The sequence below is a fragment of the Alnus glutinosa genome, chromosome 13 (assembly GCF_958979055.1).
Source record: "Alnus glutinosa chromosome 13, dhAlnGlut1.1, whole genome shotgun sequence".
In the NCBI taxonomy this organism is placed as follows: Eukaryota; Viridiplantae; Streptophyta; class Magnoliopsida; order Fagales; family Betulaceae; genus Alnus; species Alnus glutinosa.
The window spans coordinates 21,471,105-21,491,565 of record NC_084898.1 but is presented as its reverse complement, the minus strand read 5'-3'; the positions used below and the strand labels follow the sequence as shown (position 1 = coordinate 21,491,565).

The following is a 20,461-nucleotide window of genomic DNA, read 5'->3' as shown; positions in this document are numbered from 1 at the left end:
GCGGCGCGTGGGCACCACGCGCCGGTCACCGGTGACCGACAGAGCTGGATCTTGTGGCGGCAGTGGCGGACGGCGACGGAGAACACAACTGAGGGCGTGTGTCAGTCAGAAGTTGGCGAGGAAGAGCAAATCTGGCTTCCAAAATCAGAAGAAAAAAGCTGAAAGAATGGGCCAAAAATCATCCCGCCAACGACACGAAGGCACGGCCATTCCCCCAAAGAAGACAACTTGAGATGCCAAATAAAAGAAACAAACAAAGAAAGACACATAAAAAACCACCATAGCCCAAAAAGGCTATGAGAAGACTAGGCTCCACCGGATCTAGCTGGGAGGAACAAAAACACCACAACCCTATATGTTAGGAGAAAAACTAACCCCACTGAACCAACTCAGGGGGAACAAAAACACCCTGACTCACGGGGAGTCAAATGGAAATCACTACCGAGAAGGGGAGGCGAGAAAACCACCCCCTCCTGGCGAAAACCATGCTCACAAGTAGTGCTCCTACTCTCCTCTCAACTTTTGAATGATTACTTGTTGGTATTATTATTTCGTTCAACAACATATTTTTTGAGAATGATACATTTAAGATTATTAACAATAAAAAAAATCATGCAATGATTTCAAAATATAAAGGCTCATCGAGAAAAATTGAATAAATTAATGCTAGACGTAACATTAAATTGTAATTTACATTTATATGTTTTAAAAAATAATTAAATTTTGTTGAATTGTTTATTTATTTTGTTAGTTATATTCTTTAATATTTTTAATCAATTTTTGTTCAATTTGTTTTTTTCTTTAAAAAAAAAAACTTAACCCCCCTAACCAAAATCCCGGCACCACCACTGCACATCATTCATTGAAAATGTTGGCTTTGAAAAGTTTCAACATTCCAAATATGACATATTTACCAGTAGATAGATAGTTGAAAAACCAGCACAAAACTTTCATGGAAAATGAAAACTTGGAGCATCATTATTTAATCAGTATCTGCATACAAGTCATGCAAAGCTGCAGACTGAGTTCAACTATTGAGGCTGAGGTTTATTTGGGGGGATTTGCAAACTCTTCACCAACATTTCCAACATGATTGAGCGCCCAAAGTTCACAACAAGAGAAATCTACAAGAAATTTGGTCATTAGCAACAAAACTTTCAGCAATCGCTAATGGTCACAACTAATTTTAGAAAAAAAAAAAAAATATAATTTTTTTCGAGCACGGGCCTATTTCCAATATGGCGGAAGTTCATGGCTCCTGGTGGGAACTGAACCCTCTCCCTCGCTTGATCTGTCTAAGGAGTAGACATCCCAAGCACCATCTCTCCAGTAGGTAGAGTTGATTTCAGGGACATGTGCAACCTTCAAATAATCCCCACCTTCAATTTCTGGACGTATGCTTAAGATTAACTCATAAGGCATGTCAAAAAATTCCACCAGTTTCAGCTTGCTAAGGTGTTCGATACCTGATGGCAGCCTGTGCAAGGATTTGCAGCGCTGCAGGATTAGCTTTTCAAGGAAAGGCATTGCTCCCATTTCTACTGTAACCGTCTTCAGTGCATCCAACTTGTCAAGGCCTAAAACCTTCAGCCTCTGAAACCCTTCAGCCTTGAACTGCAATATCTCTCCCTCATAAACCTGCAGAAATTCAAGATGTACAAGATTGGGCAGACCTTGAAGCGATTCAAGTGGATCAACCTTCAATTGACTCCACTTCAAGGACACCTTTGCCAAACTATGGAGAGAAGATATCCAGTATGGTAACTTCTCTAAGCATCCTGTCAAGTATATCCGCTGAAGAAATGGAGGAGGGAAAGACAGGCTTTCAAGATCGATGATCTCGTCCTCTTCGGTTGACGTTATCGACAAAGCGCGAAGGTTTGTTAGCAAATTAATGGAGGAGCACAGAGCAGCCCCATTTTCTCTTCTGAGCTTTACAATAGCAAGCCTCCGCAATTGATTCAGCCTTCCAAGCTCTTTCATCATATCATCGCCGCCATGATCCGCCTCTATGACGCTGAGCTTTTGTAAGAATCGGAGACGTCCGATTTGCGCCACGGCCTTAAAACCATATTTGGAATTGAAGTGTGCATAGGATTCAATCTCATACCGATACACCAATAGGTGGCGAAGTTTCTGAAGCCGCGAGATCTCAGCAGGCAATGCAGTCACCCATGTGTGTTTAAGATCAAACGTCTCCAGGTTCTGAAGATTCCCAATTGAGCTTGGAATGATTTCTATCTTTGTTCCCCTCAAGCTTAGATATTTCAGATGGACCAGCTTGGTGATCTCATTTGGGAATATCGCTAGAGGTGCACCTTGCAAATCTAACAAATTAAGTAGCCTAAAATCAGGAGGAAACAAAAGGGATTTTGAAGACTTAGACAGTGATGATTCTACCCTTTGAAACATGAGCAAAGAACGAAGCCGACCGTTGCTCTTGCTTTCTGGTACATCCTGCGTGGCTTTATGTATTGACAGGCGACGAACTTTGTCGGGCCACATCATGTTTTGTCCTCCTCGAGCTATGGTTACAAAATTTTGGTCTCTTGACTTTGAAATGATTATCTCGCGGAGAAGATCATGGATGCGACATGTTTTGATCCTCCCTTCGCTGGTCGTCCCTGCCACTTGGATTAAGCTTCTGTTCAAGAGCTCGTAGAGGTAGCCCTCTGCAACTTCTTCCAACACCATTCCTTCTTTTTCTTTCACAAACCCTTCTGCTATCCATAACCGAATCAGTCTCATTTTGTCAATCAGATGACTTTCAGGAAAGATGCTAAAATACAGAAAACAAGACTTTAGACTGTAAGGTAAATCATGGTAGCTGAGCAACAATATCTTTTCTATACTATTGAGTCTAACATTTTCTTTAAGTTCATCAGCAAGGCTACGTTGAATCAGATCCCATTCATCTATCCTGTTCTTGGTCCCCAAAACACCACTGAGTGCCACAATTGCAAGAGGCAATCCTTCACATCTTCCGAGGATACTTTCTGCAAGACTCTTCAAATCTGGAGGGCAAGAGTTATCCCAAAAAGTTTTTCTGCAAAATAAAGTCCAGGATTCTTCAGGAGACAAAGGGTTCAAAGGATAGACATTACCATTGAACTCCTTGCAAGAGACAGAGGCTACTTCAGAGTTGCGTGTTGTGAGCATGACTCGACTGCTGCTGTTGTTTGGCAATGTATGTTTGACTGCATCCCAATCATCCATATGCCACACATCATCTAACACAACAAGGTACCTCTTATGCTGCAGAAAGTTTCTGATTTTTTTTCTTAGCTGATCAGTGCTCATGCTGTCCATTCCTTGAGGAACTGGTTTCCTTTTCACCTTGTAGAGTTGCCGAACCATGTCTTTTAGGAGATCTTCCATCTTAAAAGATTGAGAAACGGTTACCCAGGCACGGTATTCGAACTGCAGCTTCACTTGTGCATCATCATATACTTTCTTTACCAGGGTGGTCTTCCCCAACCCTCCCATGCCGACCACCGAAACCACTTCGCGTCCGCTATCATCCTGGATAAGCCAGCTGATCAGCTGCTTTTTGGGCTTTTCAATGCCCACAAGGTCAGCTTCTTCTAGCAGAAGGGCATCCTGTCGGCGGTCATGACAGGTCTTAGCAGCAATCTTGGTGTCAACTATTGTAGTTTCACCCCGGAATCTCTGGCGTCCCTCCGAGATACTTTCAAATCTGGATTTGATTTGTTGTATTTCGGAAGCAATATGATGGCGAGCTCTCAAATTCCTCATGGAGGAAACAATTTTACTAAGAGAAGCATGTAAATCATTCCCAGGAGGATTTGTTAGTTCAACTACAAGCCTGTATTCATCAAGAACATCTTCAATATCGTAAGCCACACCTCTCACTTGCTTCACCCACACGTCAAGTTGAGGACTCCTCTTCTCCATTTCATCAGCAGCTCTTAGGAAGGCCTCCATGTTCGACAGTTCATCTGCGATCCACCTGGTTTCTTCCTTCACCCCCTTCAGTAGTTTCACCTCTTCTTGCATCAAGGCCATCAGCTTGTCAAGTACATAGGTAACCGCAATATCAGCCATTGTTTCTCAGTTTTTTCTCAAACCAGCCTTTGCGTTTCTGAATATAGTATTTGTGTTTTTGAGACTGTAAAGAAACCAGGCTTATAAAAACCTCTAATTTCTTTTTCTTTGGTGGAGAAACAAGGGCAATTGGAGATGAGGTTTCTGTCTGAATCTTGGGTTGCTCTTCTAATTTTTATAACCATTCTAGGAGGCAGTACTGCCAACTGGTTCAGGTTGTAGCAGACGAAATGCTCAAGTTACCCAATAAATAATTATTTTTCATCCCAGTGAACTGGTCAATGAATTCTAAACTTGTTATTCCAGGCTGCTTCAAAGTTTTCTTACAAACAATATCGCGCGGCATCGTTTGCCGACGCTTTTTAGAGATCATTTTTGTTTTTTAGCAAATCAAACAACTCCGAGCACAAAATACTCAAAACTACTCCAACTTTTATGTCACATCAAAACACTTTTTCACGTCAAAACGAACCCAATATTATGTAGTTTTTAATATCATTACCTTGTAACTTCCTCTATTTTGTCCCTTTGCTAATTGCCATGCTGCACACTTCTTTCCAACCCAATTGCAGACAAGTCAAAATTTCCAGATCTCTTCTGGATTTCGTTTTTGCACTCAATCTTCTTCATCTTTTCTGTTTAATCTGACTTATTAAATATTTTTGAATCCCATGCCCAACTGGTAGCCAAGTCAATCCCAGGAAGCTTCTCAACATCAACCACCTCACATGCACTTCCCTTATCAGTTTGCTTGCCACGATCCGTAGCCGCGTGATGATCATGACTTTATCAAGTCTCCTTCTCCACACACAGAAATGTTGACTCACATAAATTCTTTTTGTTTGAATGATGATTGAGTACATATGTTTCACAAGTAAAGGCAGACCGTTCTGGAATATCCAATGATGCCAGTTTGAAAACTTCAACATTTTTTAGTAACTTTCATTCTGAGTTATTGTTTCAATGTTTTTAGCTAAAGGTCGGTCTGAATTTGTGATTTAAAAATAACGATTTTAAAATGTGTAAATTAAAAAAGTAATTTTTAAAAACATAATTAAAGGTTTGCAAAATTGCAGTTTAACCTTTAAAATTTTAAGTTTGCACTTAAAATTCTGTATTTAAAAAAAAAAAAGAAGAAATTTTCTGCTTTTTTTTTTTTTTTTTTTTTTTTTTTTTTTTTTTCAAAATTTCAATTAGATTAAGGTTTGATCTGTCAAATCAGTGTTAGCCACAATAATGCATGACAGGAAAGATGCTGGAAAATTCTTTTGTTCCCCCCCCCCTCTCTCTATGGGCCTTTCTTTTTTTTTTTTAATAATTATTATAATTATAATTATTATTTTAATAAAATCCTGTGGGCCTCCTTGTTGACTTAGCAAAGGAGAAGGGGACAAAACCCTAAAAGAAAATTCTCTCACTCGGCAACCGAAGCGCCACAGTCATTTTGTAGTTTTTGCCACGTCAACAACTTAATTAAAAATTTAAAGTTGTTAATGAAGCGGTTGACATGTAAGAAGCTACATCATTTTGTAGAAGAATTGTAGTGAATTTGGTAGTATTTTTAACATTTTTTTGTTTAGGAATTTCCAAACCATGAATGAATTATTATGCGATTTTCGATTTACCCCTAAACTTTAAAAATTTGCAATATGAGATTATAGTCTTTCAAGTCCTTTCAATTACCTCCTTCAATTATAATTTTCCGTTAATATCAACCATTAAATAATTAGAGTTCACATGTAGGATAACAAATCAAACAGTTAATCATAAAAAAGAAAAAAAAAGTAGTTAGAGTTGTGCAAAAGTTGTGTAAGAGTTGTGCAAGAAACATTATTGTTATTTGATTACGTTAAATGTTTAGTAAAAAATTTTGTTTTATTTTGTATTCATAAAAAAATATTTTGTTTGGTTTGCTATGTATTTTTTAGAATGTTCAGAATTATATCGGTTTTATTTGTATTGAAATGTAATATGTATCACACCTAATATTAGAGATTCCTGTTAATTTTTTTATTAATGCTTTGATAATCATAATCTACATGTTTTCTTCTTGCTTTTTTTATTTTTTTTATTTTTTATTTTTTTTTTATACTTCTTTTAATTTTAAACTATTCATATGGGAACAAAGGTTTTAACATGTTTTAATTTATATGAATTAAAATAAAATTAAGGTCTTATTTTTTTAATTCATTTGAATGTTTTAATAGTTTTTTTTTTTTTTAATAATTCACTTAGATTTTTTTTGGAAGTGTTTTTTCTGTTTTTGAAAGCAAAATTATGCAAGAATTTATTTGATTAAGCATTGAACGTGATGTGTGAGTGTTTATTTGATTGCATTAAAGGGATAAATGCACCACTGATCCCTGGGATATGACAGAATTACAAATCACTCCCTATGGTTTAAAAAGTTCATGAAGATCCTTGTAGTTAATTATAATTACAAATCGATCTCTGAGTCAAATTCTGTTAAAAATTTTGACAGATTCTGTTAAATGCCACGTCAGCGCCACATCAAACTAATAAGATGACGACACGTGTTTATCGTAATAAAAAATAAATAAATAAACTTTTTTTTTTTTTAAAAAAATTAAATTAAATTAATTATTTTTTTTTTATTATTTTTTTTTTAAAAAAAAAAAAAAAAAAACAAACAAAAAAGGAAGGTGGTTGGGCCACCTCCAGCTAATGGGGGTGGCGCGCGTGGTTGCCGGGGGCGGGACGCAGCCACCCTCCAGTGGCCTGGGGGTGGCCTTCTAGGGGTGGGCCGATGGGAGTGGTTTCAGCCACCTCTATTTTGGCTCTTGGGGGTGGCTAAGCCACCCTTACATTTTTATTTAATTTTTTTTTAAAAAAAAATCTTAAAATGAGAAAAAAAAAATTAAAAAGCACGATTTTTTTATTAACTTTTTTTAAAGCCTCAAAATAATATATATATGGCAGTCATGAATCACAATTTTAATAGTGTCACGTATCACTGATATGAAAATCTGTCAGTTGTGGACGAAAAAATGGACGGAGGTATCATTTTTGTCTTTTCCCATAACATAGGTACCACCTATGATAAAAATAAAAGTACACGGGATAAAAAATAAAGATTCAAAATCACAGGAAGCAAAATGGTATTTAACCCTAAAAAGAAAAAAAGCACGCTCTAATTTTTTTAATCAAACGAACCCAATATTCTATAGTTTTTTTATATCATAACCTTGGTAAATTGCCATGCTACACACTTATTTCCAAAATTCCAACCCAATTGCAAACAAAGTAAAAAAGAAGCAACATCAGGAAGCATCTCAACATCAACCTGAAATGCACTTCTCCCTATCAATTTGGACTCAGCCTGAGCCTGCTTGCCACGATACGTAGCCGTGTGCTGATCATGACTTTATCAATCAAGTCTTCGTCTCTATACATAGAAATGTTGACTCACATATTTTGACCAAACTTTAAGAACAGCAATTAAAAAATAAAAAAAAAAAAATTCCAATGATGCCTATTTGGAAACTTCAACATTTTTTACCTTCATTCTTACTTAAAAAACACGATTTTAAGTGTTTTGTATTTTGAGTTGTTTGTTAAGGGTTTCACTTTTTTTTTTTTAAAAAAATGATTAAATATACTTTGCCTCTCTCAACTAACAATTATTTTTTATAAGGCTCCTCAAACTGACAGCTATGGCACTTAGACCCATAAAACTACCATTTTGTTGTAATTAAGTCATTTTTTTTGTCATTCTTCTAAAAATACCCCTATTTCTTAAAAAAACTAAAATCAAAATTTTTTACAAATTCTTTCATTACTAATCGAACCTTACTCTATGTATTTTAGAGTAAGGTTGTCCAACGAGTTCAATATTCTGGCTTCTAACGTGTTCAAGCGAACTATTATGAATAAGTAAAAGAGTTCTTCTATCCGGCTCACCCTTATCACACTATAGTCCGACTTTTTTGCCATGTGGCATTTCTTTTTTAACCAAAAAAAGAAAAAAAAAAGACCAGTGTCGTTTGTTAAATTTTTCTTCCCCAAAATCACCCTTATCACACTATATATTTATTTTTTTTTTTATTAAGAATGACACGTGTTGCTATCTCATTGGCGTTGACGTGGCGCCGAAAGAAATTTGTCAAAATTTTTAACAGAATTTGACTTTAGGGAGTAATTTGTAATTTAGGCCAACCACAAAGATTTCTGAATGAATTTTAGTACCACATAGAGCGATTTGTAGTTTAAGCAAATCACATTGACCAATAATACAATTTTCTATATATGTAAATAGAATTACATTTTGCAACTTCTTTTGTCAAAGATAGCAACATTGTTCATTTGTTAATTATTATTATTTTATATTTTATATTTTATTATTATTATTTTTTCTAATTACAGTTGCTGTAATGAGTTGAAGCGTATAGATTTCGACTGAAATTTTGAGTTTGTGAACATGTATATAATACTTTAAATCGATTACAGGGAGGATGTCTTATTTTACTGGCTTTTCTACTCTGAAAAGCACTCCCCTAAAATAAATGAATGCTAAACCAAAAGTTAGGGAATCGATAACTCCAGCAACAACTACTGACGAAAGAGTATTTATAGTAATAATATTGTAAAAAGTCGTTTACATAATTGAATTGGAAATTAGTAGATGGATGATTGACATTGATTGTTTAGTTAAATACATTGAGAATGATATATTTAAGACTATTAACAATAAAAAATTCATGCAATGATTTCAAAATATAAAGACTCATCGAGGAAAATTGAATAAATTAATGCTAGACGTAACATTAAATTGTAAGTTACATTTATATGTTTTAAACAATAATTAAATTTTGTTGAATTGTTTATTTATTTTGTTAGTTATATTCTTTAATATTTTTAATCAATTTTTGTTCAATTTATTTTATTCTTTAAAAAAAAAAACTTAACCCCCTTAACCAAAATCCTGGCACCACCACTGCACATCATTCATTGAAAATGTAGGCTTTGAAAAGTTTCAACATTCCAAATATGTTACGATCTTGAGTGACTGAACGCATAACGGGTTTGTGAACTGGAAAATTACCAGGATCGTTCTTCCTTAATTTCCCTATTTTAGAGAAAAGAAAGACAAAACAATTCTAGTTTGTAGGATTTTCGAGGAATCCTGGACCTCCTTTGTTAGAGCAATTAGAGGAGCTCTAGACTCGTGCAAACACAAGGTTTGAATAATTTCTTAGTTACCTTTCATTCCATAGTAATGCAGCTTATTTAAAGAAATACAATAGAGTTCTACTTAAAACAGGACACTAAGACTCCTGGTAGCATACCGGTGACTTACATAAAGATAACTACTAACAAGAAGATTAACAAAGAGATAAAGATAACTGCTAACAAGCTAGAGATAACTTGATAGACTACTAACAACAAACCAAATAGAATTGAATTACTAATACCCCACATAGATAAAGATAAACTAGAAAAACTATTACTGCATTGCAATCCACCACTCAGCAGCATTCCAGCCCCTTAGCCACGTACACGTAACACTCCCTGCCCCTTGAAATTGTCCTTGTCCTCAAGGGCAAACAACAGAAACCGATGCTGCATGTCTTCTAAGTTCTCCCAGGTGGCATCCACAGGAGATAGTCCATCCCAGTGAATTAAAACCTCAATAACCCCCTTTGAGGTGCGAAAATCGATTGCCACCTTAGGTTTTGGTCGTAACCTTCCATCTGCATTGTCTACATAAGGCAGTGTATCTTGTACCATAATAGCCTCACCCACTCGCTTCTTTAATAAGGATACATGAAAAATAGGATGAATTTTGGATCCAGAGGGAAGATCAAGTTTGTAAGAAACTGCACCAATTCTGTCCAAAATCTGGTATGGGCCATAAAATCTGGGAGACAACTTCAAATTCTTTCTCACTGTTACTGACATTTGTCTATACGACTGGAGGCGCAAATAGACCCAATCACCCACATTAAACTCCCTCTCTTGGTGGTGTTGATCATAGTTTCTTTTCATTCTTGCTTGAGCTTCTTTCAGATGTTCTCGAGCTTCTTTAGCAATGGCATCTCGGTCTATCAATAGTTGTTCCATTGTTGCCACCTTTGATGTTCCAGGCACATATGATAGCAAAGTAGGTGGTTCTCTTCCATAGACAACCTGAAATGGAGTGTACCCCAATGAAGAATGTAAACTTGTATTATAACAAAATTTCACCCAAGGCAGCCATTGAACCCAATCTCGAGGCTTAGAACTAGTAAAACACCGCAAATACATTTTGATGGTACGATTCACTACTTCCGTTTGGCCATCTGTTTGGGGATGATAAGCAGAACTGAAATTGAATTGTACTCCATTCAAGCGAAAGAGTTCTTTCCAAAACAAGCTTGTAAAGGCCGGGTCACGATCACATACAATGGTCTTTGGAATGCCATGTAATTTGAAAATCTGTTCAAAGAAAACTTGTGCCACAACAGGGGCTGTATAAGGATGGCTGATGGGAGTAAAATGACAATACTTTGATAATCTATCAACTACCACAAATATGGTTGTTTTTCCCTTTGAAGTTGGCAAGCCATCTATGAAATCCATAGAAATATCAGTCCATATCGCCTTCGGAATTGGTAAGGGTTGTAACAGACCATTTGGTTTAGTAGTATCAACTTTATGCCTTTGACACACATCACACCCTTGAATAAAACTCCGGATAGTACCTCGCATACCCACCCAATAGAAAACCGATCATATCTTGCGGAGTGTTTTGTGAAAGCCTTCATGAGTGCTAGAATGATAGTCATTATCCCAAGGTTTTAATTCACTGGGATGGACTATCTCCTGCGGATGCCACCAGGGAGAACTTAGAAGACATGCAGCATCGGTTTCCATTGTTTGCCCTTGAGGACAAGGACAATTTCAAGGGGCAGGGAGTGTTACGTGTACGTGGCTAAGGGGTTGGAATGCTGCTGAGTGGTGGATTGCAATGCAGTAGTCGTTTATCTAGTTTATCTTTATCTATGTGGGGTATTACTAATTCAATTCTATTTGGTTGTTGTTAGTAGTCAATCAAGTTATCTCTAGCTTGTTAGCAATTATCTTTATCTCTTTGTTAATCTTCTTGTTAGTAGTTATCTTTATGTGAGTCACTGGTATGCTTCCAGGAGTCTTAGTGTCCTGTTTTAAGTAGAACTCTATTGTATTTCTTTAAATAAGCTGCATTGCTATGGAATGAAATGTAACTAAGAAATTATTCAAACCTTGTGTTTGTACGAGTCTAGAGCTTCTCTAATTGCTCTAACAAATGAGGTCCAGGATTCTTCGAAAATCCTACAAACTAGAATTGTTTTATCTTTCTTTTTTCTAAAATAAGGAAATTAAGGAAGAACAATCCTGGTAATTTTCCAGTTCACAAACCTGTTACGCGTTCAGTCACTCAAGATCGTAACAAAGTGGTATCAGAGTCAGGCATGTCAGACCCATGTTTGGAATGGCTAGAGTTTGAAGTGGGGTCTCTTAGAAAAGATATGCAAGAATTAATTAAAGGGATGAGCACCTTGAAAGAGGCACTGTCAGATAAGAAAAGCCATGAGGGTACATCGTCCTCTAAACATGGAAAAAATAAAGGGGGTCTTGGCTCATCACAGGGGTCATCCAATACAAAATTGGTGAAGCTGGAGTTTCCGCGCTATGATGGAACCGAGGATCCAACCAGTTGGATTTGTCGGGTTGAACAGTACTTTGATTTTCAGCAGACAGAAGAAGAAAATAAGGTGTTATTGATAGCCTATCATTTGGAGGAAGAGGCACAATTGTGGTATCAGATATTCAAAGAAGACATGAAAGATATTTCGTGGGAAATTCTAAAGGGAGCATTGCATGTAAGATTTGGACCCACACAATTTGAAGATTTTTTTGGAGATCTGTCAAAATTGCGGCAAGTTGGAAGTGTTAAGGATTATCAGTGTCTATTTGAGAAATTGCTCAGCAGAGCAGGAAAACTTTCTCAGGGGCATCAAGTGGGATGTTTTGTTAGTGGGGTGAAGGAAGCTATTCGGACTGAAGTGCAAGCTGCAAAGCCAACGACTTTGACTGCAGCTGTGGGGCTGGCTCGTCTCTATGAGGCACGTGTGATGGCACAAAAGAAATCTTTTTTTTTTTTGATAAGTAATTGCAATAATATAAAAAAGCGCAAAGGGGCGCAACCCTTATACACGGGAAGTATACAAGAGAACCCCTAACAGGGACGAACAAAGAATAAATTTAAAAATTCAACATAAGTAAAAGAGCTCAAACAATGATGGGGCGCTATCCAAAAATATAAAGTATTGAGCAACCGCTTCCGTAGCTCCACCATGGATATCTCTACATCTTCAAACAGCCTAGCATTCCGCTCCCTCCAAATACACCACAGCAAGCATAAAGAAGCTAACCGCCAAGCCTCTATAGCATGACCACCCCCAAGCGCCGCCCCCCAACTATTCAGCAACTCCAACACCGTACGTGGCATAACCCATTCAACCCCAAATAAAGTAAGGACATAACTCCAAAGAGCCTGGGCGACCTCGCAGTGAAGCAACAAGTGATCAATAGACTCCACACTCTTCTTACATAAACAACACCACTCAATTACTATCACTTTCCTCTTACGTAAGTTATCATGCGTCAATATTTTGCCCAAAGCAGCTGACCAAACGAAGAAGGCCACCCTAGTTGGAGCCTTAACACGCCAAATATTCTTCCAAGGGAAACACGGGACAAAAGTGCCATCTTTCCTAATAAGCTCTTTATAGAAGGATCTCACCTCAAATAAACCTTTTTTAGAGGGATTCCACACTAACCTGTCACCCTCCCCATGTCGAGCCGAACTGGAGTATAGACGATCGAAGAAAGAAAGGACCATATCCAACTCCTAATCCTGGATTTGTCGCGTGAATAGAACATTCCACTGAATAGCACCATTATGAACCACCAAATTATCTTCTACCGTCGCGTCTTTATACCTTGCTATACTAAAAAGAGCTGGAAAGCATTGCTTCAAGGATCTATCCCCACACCACCAATCTTGCCAAAAACTAATATTTGATCCATTCCCCAGTTCAAAACGAACAAAATTACGAATTTCCTCCCACCCCCTCCTAATATGCTTCCATACACCTACTCCAAATGAACCCGAAGCCTCTTTCGAACACCACCCCCCCTTTAAACTCTCAAACTTGGCATCAATCACCAAACGCCATAAAGCCTCTCTCTCCCTACCATATCTCCACAACCACTTACCCAAGAGAGCTCGATTGAACTGGATAAAATTGTGAACTCCCAACCCACCTGTATGCAAAGGTGTGCAAATCTTGTTCCAATTAACTAGATGAAATTTGGTCTCGTCACCAATGCCACCCCAAAGAAAATCCTTTCTAATTTTATCAAGACGATTAGCCACCCTCACAGGAATAGGAAACAATGATAGATAATATATGGGGATGTTGGAGAGCGTACTATTAATAAGAGTCAACTGAGCACCCTTCGACAAGTACATCCGCTTCCAACCCGCCAACCTCCTTTCCATTTTTTCAATAACACCATTCCAAATAGAGGTGGACTTGTAAGAAGCACCCAACGGCAAACCCAAATAAGTCATAGGCAGATAAGCAACCCGACATCCAAGAAGATTAGCCATCCTTTCGACATCCTTTACTCCACCAATAGGAACAATTTCTGATTTTCCTAAATTAATTCTCAAGCCAGAAACTGCCTTAAAGCATAAGAAAATACATCTCAGATGTCGAATCTGTTCTTCTTGAGCGCCACAAAAGATCAAAGTGTCATCCGCAAACAGCAAGTGATTCACAACTACGGCCTCAGAGTCCCTGGAGCCCACTGAGAACCCAGTCAAATTACCCTGATCCAAAGCGGCAGTCAACATCCGACTCAAAGCCTCCATAACCACCACAAACAACAGAGGAGAAAGAGGATCTCCTTGTCGCAACCCACGAGAGCTACTAAAAAAACCGGCTGGGGTTCCATTTACAAGAATAGAAAATCTCACCGTAGAAATACAAAAACGCATCCACTTCCTCCATTTTTCCCCCAAACCACATCTCTGCAACAAATAAAGCAAGAAGTCCCAGTTCACATGATCATAAGCCTTCTCCAAATCCAGCTTACACAGAAGTCCAGGTTCCCCCGATCGAATATGACTATCCACACATTCATTTGCAATAAGCACAGAGTCTAATATTTGTCGACCACCAATAAACGCATTCTGAGTGTTGGAGATAATCTTGCCCACAACGGACTTAAATCTGTTTGCAAGAACCTTTGAAACAATCTTGTAAATCCCCCCAACCAAGCTAATAGGGCGAAAATCTCTCACATCCATGGCACCAGTCTTCTTGGGAATCAAAGTGACAAAAGTAGCATTCAGACTCTTTTCAAGCTTGCCTCGAGCATGAAATTCTGCAAAAACATCCATAATGTCAGTTTTTAAAAAACCCCAACACTTTTGGAAGAAAGGCGCAGTGAATCCGTCAGGGCCCGGCGCCTTATCTCCATTCAATTCCTTGATAACATCCCACACCTCCTTCTCCTCAAAAGCTTTTTCTAGCCAGGTGCTCTCCTCCTCATCAATGGATAAAAAAGATAGGCCCTCCACCCTAGGCCGCCAGGAACAGTTCTCTGAATACAGCTTGTTGTAAAAGTTAACTAAATGCTCCTTAATCTCTGCAGGATTTCTTGAAATTATACCGTTAATATTCAAAGAATCCACTTGATTGAATTTGCGATGTGAGTTGGCCACCCTGTGAAAAAAATTTGTATTCTTATCCCCCTCCTTTAACCCCAAAGCTCTAGACTTTTGCCTCCAGCTCATTTCCTCAAAAAGAAGGGTCTTCTCCATCTCTCTCGCCATATCCACCCTACGAATTTTTTCATCCTCCTCAAGACATCGGCATTCTTCGATTAAATCCAGCTCTCGAATACCCTCCAATAATTCTTTCTTCTTCTTCCCTAAATCACCAAACACTTCTTCATTCCATTTCCTTAAATCAGCTTTCAAAGCCTTCAATTTATTGGCCAAAACGAAGCTTGGCAAACCAGAAAAATCATAAGACATCCACCACTTTTGAACCTGCTCAACAAAACCCTCGTATTTCAGCCACTTGTTTTCAAACTTAAAATACCTGTTTCCTCCTCTATTAGTCCCACAATCCAATAACAAGGGAAAATGATCGGAGAAAAGCCTTGTCAATCTCCTCTGAGACACATCAGGAAAGCGTTCCTCCCACTCCGAAGAAATTAAGAATCTATCTATTCGAGACCAAATAAGATCTTCCTGACCATTAGACCAAGTAAACTGGCCATCATCAAGGGGTAAGTCCACTAGATTATGCAAGAAAATGAAGTCTGAGAACTCTTCCATAGCTACAGAGAAGCCAGCACCACTAGATCTCTCACTAGGAAAGCGAACCACATTAAAATACCCCCCAATACACCAAGGCATCTCCCACCAACTCATCAATCCAGCTAACTCATCCCACAACACCCTCCTCTCCCTGTCATCATTCGGACCATAAACACCCCCAAACGCCCAAATAACGTTATCACCAGTGTTGCGCAAAGAACAAGCAACAGAGTATCTACCTATACACTCCTCCATTTTCTCCACCACCCTTCTATCCCACATTAGCAAAATCCCACCCGACGCTCCGGTTGCACCCAAAAAACACCAATCAACGTGAATGCAGCCCCATAGACTTTGCACCACCTCTCTAGAAATGACTGCCATCTTCGTCTCCACCAAGCATACAATATCCGCCTTCCAAACTTTTAGAAGACCTCAAATCTCCAATCTTTTCTCGATCGCATTAAGCCCTCTAACATTCCACGACAAAATTTTAGGCGTCATAATATCGAGATGTGCCCCTACCCTTATGCCTACCTCTATCAGACTGAACCCCTTTCTTCTCATAATTAACAGACCAAGTCAGCCTATTTAATTCCCTCTTCCCTTTCACCCTTGGAGCAGGCGTAATCTTAGTCTTGGAATCTGCCAAAGAGAGGTTTCTAGCCACTTCAATTTCCTCAAACAAAGCCAACAATCTGTCCTCAAAGTGACCACAAGAAAGGCCAATGATTGGATAAAACCTCTAATTCTTTCCACCACCCATCTAGGTGATACTCTCTGCCTGTTTGCATCTTCCACTGCCAGTGGAGCAATAACTAACGGCTCATAGCTCTCTAATTCCCCCTCACCGTCTCTGGTCTTATCTTGCAGCAGGAGTCCTTCATGAAAATGCTCAAGCAGCTTCGAAGAACAATCAAAGTGAGCACACTTCTCAGCCACCACACATTCAACAGAAGCCCCACTCTCCATTTTGTCTCCTAATCCTTTCCAGAGGCAATTTTCCATTGGAGGACCCCCTAAAATAGCTTATGAAACGATACCCACTTCTCCTTCTATTGAGGAAAACATCACCAGCTAAAGACTACCTACTCCCTGCCTCTGAGACACTGGGTCCATGCCAAACCCAGAGCTACCCATTCCAACACACAGCTGTGAAGTTCTTACCTGAGGAGTCACCAGAAGACCTCCACCCTTTGCCGACAAAGCCAAGTTGAGTTCATTGCCAACGACAGTACCCCTCTTTCCTGGATCGGAGGTCTCTGAAACTGCCGTTGAGTCGAATCCAGACTGACGAGAGCCGTCTGAATCCAGCCCAGGTAAAGAAGCAACTGACTCCTCCGACTGTCTATCTGCTAGCTGCAAGACTTTCGGCACTCCAGCCCCACCACCCAGTACCACCTCGGACAAATGAAATCTCAATTTTCTTTTGACTCCAAACAGAAGCCATCTCAACCACACAATTCATATCAAGCTTCATCTACATCAAGGAACAACAGCCCACCCATTAAAAGGCTTAGTGAATCGGAGATGAAAGAAAGACGTGAAAAGGGCTATGTTTTAATTGTGATGAGAAGTTTCGACCGGGTCATCGTTGCAAGAAGTTGTTCTTGATTGAGGGAATTTACCCAGAGGAATTGGGGGACGAAGAAGACGATGGGACTGAGGCGGAACCGGAATCCATGGGCGATGGCGGTGAAATTCCGGAAATCTCTCTCAATGCGTTGACTGGAGTCTCAAATCCTCAGACAATGCGGGTGCGAGGACGATGCAAAGGCGAATGGGTCGTGATGTTGGTGGACACGGGATCAACGCACAACTTCTTGAGTACTGGTATGGCACGAAAAATGGGTCTACAAGCAAGGGCAGCTGAAAGTTTTGAAGTGGCGGTAGCAAATGGGGAGCGAATTCGCAGTGAAGGTCGATGCGTTGGAGTCCAGGTATGCATCAATGATGCTGAATTTATTCTGGAATTTTTTCTGTTGCCAATGGAGGGTTGTGAAGCTGTGTTAGGGGCCCAATGGTTACGAACGTTAGGACAAATTATGTGGGATTTTGCTAACTTGAATATGAAATTTACATGGAAGGGGAAGGACGTGGAGTTATGGGGGATGAGTGTACCGAGGAATAGGGTTGTGGATTCTAAGGGAATTTTGCAGGGAGTTCAAAACCAGCAGCTGGGATTCATTTTGTTTTCCATAAATTTGGGCATGACCCAAGGTGGTCTTAGCTTAAAGAAACCAGACTTGCTTCAGTTGCTAGAGCATTTTCCAGAACTTTTTGAGGAATCTCAAGGACTGCCGCCTAGGAGGATTCATGATCACCGCATTCCACTTAAAAACGGGACGGGTCCGGTAGTGTACGTCCGTATCGATATCCCCACTATCAAAAAACTGAAATTGAGAAGATAGTCTCTGGATTACTACAAACAGGGATGATTCGGCCTAGCACCAGCCCTTACTCATCACCAGTATTATTGGTAAAGAAACATGATGGCTCTTGGCGAATGTGTGTTGATTATTGAGCGCTAAACCATATCACAGTCAAGGACAAATTCCCCATACCGGTGATTGACGAGCTATTGGATGAACTGCATGGAGCACAATTTTTTTTCTAAATTGGACTTGAGGTCCGGTTACCATCAAATTAGAATGCATGCCGGGGATGTAGACAAGACAGCATTCTGGACTCATCAAGGGCACTACGAATTTCTCGTGATGCCTTTCGGCCTCACCAACGCCCCATCAACATTTCAAGCACTCATGAATGACATCTTCTCCAAATTCTTACGTAAGTTTGTTCTTGTTTTTTTTTTTTTTAACATATTAATTTATAGTGCAAACTGGAAGGACCACATGAGTCATGTAAGAATTGTATTAGAAATTCTGAAAGAAAACAAATTGTTTGTGAAGAGGGAAAAATGCCAATTTGGCTTGGAGGAAGTAAAATATCTAGGCCATGTTGTTAGTCAAAAAGGGGTAGCAATGGATCCAGAAAAATTGAAGCAATGATGAGTTGGCCTAGCCCTAAAAATATAAAGGCTGTGCGAGGGTTTATAGGATTAACGGGGTATTATCGGAAATTCATTAGAAAATATGGAGAATTAGCGAGACCCCTTACTCAATTACTCAAAAAGGATGCCTTTGGGTGGTCACCATTAGCAGAGCATGCCTTTGAGGAGTTGAAGAAGGCCATGACTAGAGCCCCTGTTTTGGCATTACCAGATTTTTCTAAGGGGTTTGTAATTGAATGTGATGCATGTGGGAGTGGTATTGTGGCTGTTTTAATGCAGGAGAGGCGCCCCATTGCGGATTTCATGGGTCTGACATGCCTGGCTCTGATACCACTTTGTTACGATCTTAAGTGACTGAACGTGTAACGGGTTTGTGAACTGGAAAATTACCAGGATCGTTCTTCCTTAATTTTCCTATTTTAGAGAAAAGAAAGATAAAACAATTCTAGTTTGTAGGATTTTCGAGGAATCCTGGACCTCCTTTGTTAGAGCAATTAGAGGAGCTCTAGACTCGTACAAACACAAGGTTGGAATAATTTCTTAGTTACCTTTCATTCCATAGAAATGCAGCTTATTTAAAGAAATACAATAGAATTCTACTTAAAACAGGACACTAAAGAAGTTGTGCGTTGATCCCGTGTCCACCAACATCACGACCCATCCGCCTTTGCATCGTCCTCACACCCGCGTTGTCTGAGGATTGGAGACTCCAGTCAACGCATTGAGAGAGATTTCTGGAATTTCACCTCCATCGCCCATGGATTCCGGTTCCGCCTCAGCCCCATCGTCTTCTCCGTCCCCCAATTCCTCTGGGTAAATTCCCTCAATCAAGAACAATTTCTTGCAACGATGACCCAGTCGAAACTTCTCATCACAATTAAAACATATCCCCTTTTCACATCTTTCTTTCATCTCCGATTCACTGAGACTTTTAATGGGTGGGCTGTTGTTCCTTGATGTAGATGAAGCTTGATATGAATTGTGTGGTTGAGATCGCTTCTGTTTGGAGTCAAAAGAAAATTGAGATTTCTTTTGTGCCATCACACGTGCCTCATAGAGACGAGCCAGCCCCACAGTTGCAGTCAAAGTCGTTGGCTTTGTAGCTTGCACTTCAGTCCGAATAGCTTCCTTCAACCCACTAACAAAACATCCCACTTGATGCCCCTGAGAAAGTTTTCCCACTCTGCTGAGCAATTTCTCAAATAAACACTGATAATCCTTAACACTTCCAACTTGCCGCAATTTTGACAGATCTCCAAAAAAATCTTCAAATTGTGTGGGTCCAAATCTTACATGCAATGCTCCCTTTAGAATTTCCCACGAAATATCTTCCATGTCTTCTTTGAATATCTGATACAACAATTGTGGCTCTTCCTCCAAATGATAGGCTGTCAATAACACCTTCTTTTCTTCTTCCGTCTGCTGAAAATAAAAGTACTGTTCAACCCGACAAATCCAACTGGTTGGATCCTCGGTTCCATCATAGCGTGGAAACTCCAGCTTCACCAATTTTGTATTGGATGACCCCTGTGATGAGCCAAGACCCCCTTTATTTTTTCCATGTTTAGAGGACGATGTATCCTCATGGCTTTTCTTATCTGACAGTGCCTCTTTCAAGGTGCTCATCCCTTTAATTAATTCTTGCATATCCTTTCTAAGAGACCCCACTTCAGACTCTAGCCGTTCCAAACGTGGGTCTGACATGCCTGGCTCTGATACCACTTTGTTACGATCTTGAGTGACTGAACGCGTAACGGGTTTGTGAACTGGCAAATTACCAGGATCGTTCTTCCTTAATTTCCCTATTTTAGAGAAAAGAAAGATAAAACAATTCTAGTTTGTAGGATTTTCGAGGAATCCTAGACCTCCTTTGTTAGAGAAATTAGAGGAGCTCTAGACTCATACAAACACAAGGTTTGAATAATTTCTTAGTTACCTTTCATTCCATAGCAATGCAGCTTATTTAAAGAAATACAATAGAGTTCTACTTAAAACAGGACACT

The 20,461-nt window shown here is 39.3% G+C and overlaps 1 protein-coding gene across 1 annotated transcript; it reads right to left on the bottom strand.

The window, feature by feature from the left end:
• Positions 1-985: 985 nt before the first annotated feature.
• On the bottom strand, positions 986-4,306 carry LOC133854037 (disease resistance protein RPM1-like). The gene has a single exon (XM_062290063.1). It carries the CDS (start codon positions 4,063-4,065, stop codon positions 1,228-1,230), a length of 2,838 nt encoding a protein of 945 aa, XP_062146047.1. The 5' UTR covers positions 4,066-4,306; the 3' UTR covers positions 986-1,227.
• Between the last annotated feature and the right edge of the window lie 16,155 nt (positions 4,307-20,461).